This window comes from Lepisma saccharinum, chromosome 7 (genome assembly GCF_977018435.1).
Source record: "Lepisma saccharinum chromosome 7, izLepSacc3.1, whole genome shotgun sequence".
NCBI lineage: Eukaryota > Metazoa > Arthropoda > Insecta > Zygentoma > Lepismatidae > Lepisma > Lepisma saccharinum.
Window position 1 is genome coordinate 8,107,217 of NC_139235.1, and position 8,553 is coordinate 8,115,769.

Here is an 8,553-nt window from a genome sequence, read left to right on the forward strand (position 1 = left end):
ACAAAAAGCAAAGTAAAATATAGCAAGTCAATCAATCTACAGCTGTTGGTCTTCCAGCCCATGGTGTACTTTTGAAGGATTCATCACCATCCTTGAATCTTCGAGACCACTCTTGCACACAATGCTCATTCATCACATCATTGCAAAAAAATCTGGCAAATTTTACATTGGTCCTATATTATCAACAAAATTTTCATGTTGGACCAACATTATTGGAAACTTGGGTCCCTATACTTGTTCCTCCTTAGTGACAATATAACTGAAAATTTACTCTTTGTTCTATTTAGAAGGCAGGGAGAATCAGTAACACACAGACATCTACTTTATTGTAACTTGGTGTTTTAATAAAGCGTAGCTCACACCAACATGAACATCATAAAGTAAGATTATAAATCTAATATTTCACCAAGATCTCTTGCCTCCTTCAATGAGCCTCATTTCTGTGGGATTCATTTTTAATATTCATTTTTACTATGTAGTTGTCCAACCTTTTACCCTTGAATCAATACCTGATTGTTGTCCTGCACCGTGGTCTTATGGTCTAAGGCATCATGCTTTGGGCTCTGATTATGGGAAGGGCACAAGTTTGAGTCTCCTGGGGCAAGCGTAACAACTTTACTCCTGAGATTTCGGCCTGTGCATGGGACCAGTGGCCACCCACCATCGTGAGGAAATTGGGGAGCTACATGTGAGTAGTGTAACCCATACACGGAATCCTACAACAAGGACTGGTGGTTCATCACCGACCACATTTCCATTCTGTAACTGGTTGGCCGGTGGGAGCGAGGCTAGCAGTCAGTAAGTAGACCCTGGCCCTCATGGGCTGTTGCACCATGGTTGTTATTATTATTATTATTATTATTATTATTATTATTATTATTATATGGATAACTTGTTTATACTTTTTAATGCAGTCTTCTCCACATGTGGGTGTTCCTGGTTTTATATCCCTGTAGAAGCCAAATGAGCTTGGTGATATTTTGGAGTAATTTTTTGACTTGCTAAGGTGTGCGCCTGTTTTATATTTGATGTTTTGTGTTAGACAGTCTTTACAGATTATTATTATTATTTGTAGCTCTTTTACACTGTCATAAGTGTGTATGTTCACTTTGAATTATTTCTGCAGGTACAATTTAGGCAAGGTGCTCGAATCCTTGGGTGAATTTGACTCGGCAAGCGACTGTATGGCAACTGCTCTGGAAGTCGAAACCACAAGCCCCATTCTGCCATTCTCTTCCATCCCCCTTTGTTTTGAATAATGGACGTATCGTACAATAGAAGGTGCTAATTACTACACAGTGTCTTGGTTTTACAAGAAAACTTGTTGTTAATGGATGATGATAGAAATTGTTGTTGTGTATATAGAGAGACTTCCAATTATATGAATATGAATACCAGCATATTATATATATACTGTACTTAGACGTGTATTTTAAATGTAAATATACATTATATTTTTTATTACGGTGTGTATGTTTTCATTTCTCTGATTCAGAATGTCAGTTTTTGCTGGAGTCCCCTTCAAAAGCACCTTAATCAAGTGTTTCTAGGTTCATTTTCTAGTGGGTCACCTTTCAGTGAGACGAATCAAACTTTAAACCAGATTTTCTTCCTACTGTACTCTTAATCAACACGTAGGAATAAACGTTCTTAACTCGTGTTATGGAAATTTATACGCTTATGTATCTGCGTACCGGTTAATTGAATTCAATTAATTTCTGTGACCGCTGTCACCTTCCACATCGGAACTTGTGGTGGTTTGCACTGTTACGCTCATGGCTGCTGTTGCTGGATTGTCTGCTGTGTCACCTGCCACAGCTTGGTTTTACTTGCTCAGGTAGCGGAAGCCAGATGTGGTGGATTGTCCACCTTCAATATTTAGTTCATGTGGGAAATGCATGTTGGTGTGCTTTTCCTTGATTTTCGTGTCAATTAGAGTGCAGCATTCGGAGGCAAAACAAACGGTATACACTCAAAGCCCAGTAGTACATGTCTAACCATAATTTGTCTGTGGTATTGGGTTCTCAAATATGGATTGTGAAGTTAAAGACGCAGCGAAATTGAAACTTAAGTAAACATGTAATTATGTTCATGTTAAAATGTAGTTTAGTTTTGCAATGATATATGAAAATAAAGTGGATGATTGTGGGCTGAAACTTTCAGAAAGAATATTTTACATATACAGGGTGGGCACAAAGTTGCTTTCCCCAATAAATTAAGAAATCATTATTTTGGGGAAAGCAACTTTGTGCCCACCCTGTATGTGTCTACGATTATTGCCACATTAAAATGATATTCCATTATAAATGCTCGAACGAGTACGATCGAGTGATACTGGTTCCATGCAGTACTCTAGTGTGCTATGTGTCTGGTAGAAACATGCTTAATTTGATGTGTTTTGATAGCCAGTGGTGGATGGTAAAATCCACCACCAGCCTAGCAAAACACATTAAATGAAGAAACACTTGTAGCAAGGATTATCTATTACAGGCTGGGACACTGAGCATATTGTCCATTGACTTGTGCGAACACTTTTCTAAGGCCTTATAAACCACAGACTATTCATACCCAGTACAAGCAGAGCCATCTGGCAGGGGAAGACAACATATTCGAACAGTGAGGAACTATCGATTAATACGCATATCGATGTTTGAGCTCGATACTTGGAACGCAAATAGACTTTTTCATTGGAATGTAATAAATTTAAAAAAGGAATAATTAAAATTATGGAGTCTAGTCTTGGATTGTTCAAAGGAAATATCTAGAAAAATATTCTAATTTCTTATACATTTACTAAACATATATGATATTGGGTCATATTCTGGTTTTCGTAAAGTTGAAGACAAGGAACAACATTTTAATTCTTACACTAAAAATCTTACTTGGTGCTTCATTATTGTAATTGATTTCAGGATTTTTCTATTATTTACCTTGGAGTTTAATGATTGCAATCCACGTGATATGCAATGAGATGAACAATAATAGAACCGAAATATCTCCCCCTTGCACTAAAATAACAAACTACCCGTAACACAGTGCAAAAATAAATATTGTACTGTGGAGTTACAATGAAAATTCATTATATGCAAATATAGAGGAAGAACTAGCCACATAATGTCAAACTGTAAGAATTTGTAACATTGACTGTATACATTCTTTTTATTTGATTCGTCAACATTGAACTTGCACATTGTCTTCTTCTTACTGGCATTAATTAAAAATCATTTACTATTCCAAAATGTTGTAAATTTGTCTAGGTTTTCCTTTAAAACCATAACTATTCACGAATGCAGCCAAAACTCATTTGTAGGATACAAGAAAGATTTATTTTCCAACTAACTTAAATTTAATTCTACACGAATTTAAATTACACACACACACATAAAATATGTAGAGTTTCTAACTTTGCTTAGAACGATCAAACTCAACCTGTGCGCTTTGAGACTTCTAAGAGGATGGTATTTAATGAATATAGAAGGTAAACAACGCATGTGAAAGTTTTGTAATGAGATATCTACGTTAAATACGAATACCCAGTTCCTTGCCTACTCTATACTATGCTTGACATAAAACGCATTGAACGCATCTTTCGCAGCACCAGGTTTAATCACAAAACAAATCACCACTGAATTCCTAAACATTCCAGGAATGGCATAAGGGAAATCATGGAAGCTTTAAAATTCTCCACAATGAACCTTAATTTTGGTTCAGAAAGTAAAATGTAGCCACACTAAATCGAAATGTACTTATAACAAAAGTGGCCGTGGTGACTCAGTTACGCATCTGACTACCATGCTAAAGGTCCAGAGTTCGATCCCTGGCCGGTTCAAATCCGGGAACTTTTCTACCATTGTAAGCGGCCCCGGTGCCCACCCAGCATCAAATGACATGTGTGTCGCCCCTGTCAACACATGATTTTTCAAGCAAAAAACTATTCAATCTGTATTATATTAATCTATGTTGGAATCTTTTCTTTAAAAATGTGTTATTGTTAATGTTACAATGGGTAATGAATTGTTTAACTTAAATGTTGAAACTATAGAAATATTAAACAACTATGTAATAACCATGGTAAAGTGTAAACAACAATATGATATAAAAGAGCTAGACTTTTGTGAGTCTACGGGACATTCTCCTGGTTGCCGAAAGGTTGATGGTTCAGGGGACGTTGGGGAATATCTTGCTTCAATCTTCAGATTGGCTGGAGTACTTGTACTCCATTTTGGCGGATATTCACAAACCCAACTCTGAATAAGGTGTTCTCCTGCATCATCAAAAGACCAGGGTTATAAACTTCGGTATATCTAATAGGTTTAGGCCTACAAGTTATACCGGGTGAATTGTCTGTTTGGAAAAGTGTTTGTATAACATCGAAAGTTTAAATAAATCTTCGAGTAAAAGATCTTAAGGATCTTTCATTTCAACCTGCATAGGTGATAATTAAAATTAAATCCTACACCACAGACCTCGCAAGGGCTTGGTCCTGCTAACCCTTAGAAGCCTTTGAGAAGTCCGATAAAAGGGTTATAACCAGACTAAACTAAAAGCCCTAAAGGCAGAAGGTGCGTGTCAGTGATTTTTGGCGACCGTGACCAGGACCATCGAAGCAACCACCTGTGGATCTTCGTGGCCCAGCAGAAGAAGAAGAAGCCTGTTCCAGAAACAGAAGAAGAAGCCTGTTCCAGAAACAGAAGAAGCAAAGATGATAGGTTCCCAGAGACCTTTGACCAGGCAGCAAAAGGAGAGGCTCGTTTGCTGTACTAACGAAGAAAAGAAGGAGGAAACCTTATTACCATGCTCCAGCTGCAACAGATACGTTCATGAAAGTTGCGCGCATAAAAACCCAGGATCTGACGTAGCAGCAGAGGTAGAAGTTAAATGTAGACAGTGCGTGGAAAAACAAGTTACGCCAACCCCAACAGATGATAGTTGGAGGGAAATGATGATCTCCTTTATGACTGATTTGAAGAAAGAGAAAGAAGCAGAAAAAGAGCAGAGATTAAAAGACAAGAAAGAAGATGATCAGAAATTCGCACGTTTGATCGAGAAGCTAGAAGAACGTGAAGCTGAACAGGGGATGCGAAGACAGATGGAGAAAGAAGCAGAGAAAGAGCAAAGATTAAAAGAAAAGGAAGCAGAGAAAGAGCAAAGATTAAAAGAAAAGGAAGCAGAGAAAGAGCAAAGATTAAAAGAAAAGGAAGCAGAAAAAGAGCAAAGATTAAAAGAAAAGGAAGAAGAAAAAGAGCAAAGATTAAAGGACAAGGAAGAAAATGACCAAAAGTTTGCACGTTTGGTTGAAACCTTGGGTGAAAGAGATGCTGAACAGAAAGCAGAACGAGAAATGAGTGACCAAAAGTTCGCACGTTTGGTTGAAACCTTGGGTGAAAGAGATGCTGAACAGAAAGCAGAAAGAGAAAGAGAACGAGAAATGAGTGACCAAAAGTTCGCACGTTTGATTGAAACTTTGGGTGAAAGAGATGCTGAACAGAAAGCAGAAAGAGAAAGGGAACGAGAAATGAGTAAGAAAATGTTTGAAGATTTTAAAATAAATCTAGGAAAAGAAATATCCGAAGCGATAGCTGAAATCAGAAAAGAGAGAGACGAAAAATATGAAGAACTAGTGGAAAGAAGGAGAGAAGATCGGCAGATAGATGATGACCGTTTTAAACAGCTACAAGAAAGCTTGAACCAAGAAATGACTGAGCTGAAGGAAAGTCAAAAGGAAATGTCCGTAAATTTGGAGGGTGAAATAAGAGTGACAAAAGAGGCCCAAACACAACAAGTTGAAATTATAAAAACGTTAACCTCAAAGTTGGAAACCTTACAACTAGGCAAGGAGAATAGGAATGAAGAGATGGAAACTCTGCCAAAGAAGATATGTGTAAGAACCTCTTGCTCCTCGTATTCTTCCACTTCCGAATCTCCCGAACATTCTGAACCATGCCAAAGAAAGAAACGAAAAAGGAGTGGCAGAATGAGACGAACTAGAGACTACGCTACGGAAAAAATGGTAGAAGATAATTCCTACTTAAACCATTCATCCAATCGGATTCTCCGAATGTCTGACGTCAATTCCCTCACCAAGTTTAATGGAGAAATCAATTCAGTGTCTGCTGAAAGGTACCTGGAGGAGATAAATACTTATATGGATTTAATGAAAATGCCCATGATGTATCGACTAAAGGTCCTCCCTTCGCTGATGGTGGGTAAAGCCAAGGCTTGGTTTATGGCAAACGAAAAGAGATGGACAACTTTTGAACATTTCCGCTCTGCATTTAGGAAGCAATACGCATCACCTGAAGCAAAACAAAGGGAAATGAATACCCTGAGGAATAAACATTATAGCAAAGGTGCAGGGTTATCATTGGAAGAATATTGCTGGGAGGTATATGCAGCATACTGCAATCTGACGGAAACCATCAACCAATCAGAAGTGCTGAACTTAATCATTGGCCAATTACCTTCACGAGTGCGACAACTGGTACTAACTCGAGATCCCGCCAACATAGACCAACTCACGAATTTCCTGGGAAAGTTCGAAGCGTCTGAACAAATGGAAGGATGGAAAGCCAATCACCAACGAACTGATGAACGGAGAAATCCTCAACCTCGAATCAGGAATCTAGAGCTATCCCGGAGGAATGGAGGAGAAGAAGATAAGAGGCCCACACCGATCAACCAAAGGTTTAATGGAAATCTAAGGTTCCAAAGGAAGGATGCCGATAGAAGGACATCCTGGAATAAGAACCAGAATCAAAGAAACGGGAACCAGTCTCGTAAAAAAGAATGCGGAATACAGACTGACGAAAGTCCAGAAGACTGTGCTTTGAACCCTAGAGCACCTGTATGGGAAATTCCTTCTGCCATTAAAGCACCTTCTTGGGAAATTCCCTCTACCAGTCGAGCAAATTTAAACCAGAGGTCGTTGTAGATGAAGCTCTCCTTTCTACAACGCGACACAATCTTGATGTTTGTGAGAGCGAAGAAGACAAATTTATTACCAATGAGAATTTAGATGTTTTGTATCTAGATCTAAATTCTTGTCCAAATTCTGAAGAAGAGAAATTGTTTAATGTTTTTGAAGTAACTGGGAATTGCAGCAAGAAGCCAGAAATTCAAATAGAAGTTTTGGGATTAAAAATAAGATGTACTTTGGATACAGGAAGTGAATGCACAGTAATGCATTATAATGTTTGGGTAAAGCTCCGAGAGAGATTACCAGGCTTGAAACTGCAAAGATGTCCAGGAATAAGGTTAAAGGATTTTGTTGGACATGAGAGGTCCCGTATTGTAGGATGCCGAACCATTATATTTGAAATTGCAGGACACACTTTTGAAGATCAAGTCTACGTAGTGAAGAATTTAGAGGCAGATTTGTTATTTGGATATCCCTTCTTCAAGAGATATAGAGTCAATTTGGATGCAGGTGCCAACAAATTATATTTAACGGTGAAGGGACAAGTCGTTGAAGAAAGTTTGATTCCAGATGACCGAGAAGATAGTTTTGAAGCAATTAATGGTAAGACTTCGTGTGTTAAACTATCGATGGCTGAAAGGGAATCGCATTCAGACAATAGGTCCGCTGCCGAGGAAGATATAAGAAAGAAGGTTTTCGCTCCAGGGTTGCCAAATCAAGAAGATGAGGAGAAACTACACTGCCCTCTATTTTCTGACAAACAGGGACTTGTAAATACTTCAATCTGCAAGATAATTGCAGAACAACCTGTATTTCCTTTACAAAATCCATCTCCCATTCCAAAAGAGAAGAATCTAGAAGACCTAAATGGATGGAAGACCTGGCTAATGGACGTCAAGAAGTTTTACGAAGGAGTGTGTTGAACAAGATGTAACCATTTCCTGTTTTCTCCAGAAGCTACATGCAAATGAAGAATGAAGTGCAAGAAGACGATCCCAAATGAAACATCGCCTCACATCATGAAGAAGAAGTGAAAGAAAAATGAAAATATACAAAAAAGGGAGAAAAAGTTATAAAACAAAATTAAATAACGTTCACTTATATTTAATTTTATTTTCTTGTGGGGGAATGCTATGTGTCGCCCCTGTCAACACATGATTTTTCAAGCAAAAAACTATTCAATCTGTATTATATTAATCTATGTTGGAATCTTTTCTTTAAAAATGTGTTATTGTTAATGTTACAATGGGTAATGAATTGTTTAACTTAAATGTTGAAACTATAGAAATATTAAACAACTATGTAATAACCATGGTAAATTGTAAACAACAATATGATATAAAAGAGCTAGACTTTTGTGAGTCTACGGGACATTCTCCTGGTTGCCGAAAGGTTGATGGTTCAGGGGACGTTGGGGAATATCTTGCTTCAATCTTCGGATTGGCTGGAGTACTTGTACTCCATTTTGGCGGATATTCACAAACCCAACTCTGAATAAGGTGTTCTCCTGCATCATCAAAAGACCAGGGTTATAAACTTCGGTATATCTAATAGGTTTAGGCCTACAAGTTATACCGGGTGAATTGTCTGTTTGGAAAAGTGTTTGTATAACATCGAAAGTTTAAATAAATCTTCGA

General features: G+C 37.9%; 1 protein-coding gene across 1 annotated transcript in view; it reads left to right on the forward strand.

Annotated features, from left to right (window-relative positions):
• Ttc7 (tetratricopeptide repeat domain 7) overlaps positions 1-1,465 on the forward strand; it is a 66,070-nt gene extending 64,605 nt beyond the window's left edge. The window contains exon 16 of the mRNA XM_083124949.1: positions 1,127-1,465. Within this exon, the coding sequence (XP_082981075.1) occupies positions 1,127-1,259 (133 nt within the window). The 3' untranslated portion in view covers positions 1,260-1,465. The remainder of the gene's footprint in view (positions 1-1,126) is intronic.
• Positions 1,466-8,553: the final 7,088 nt, after the last annotated feature.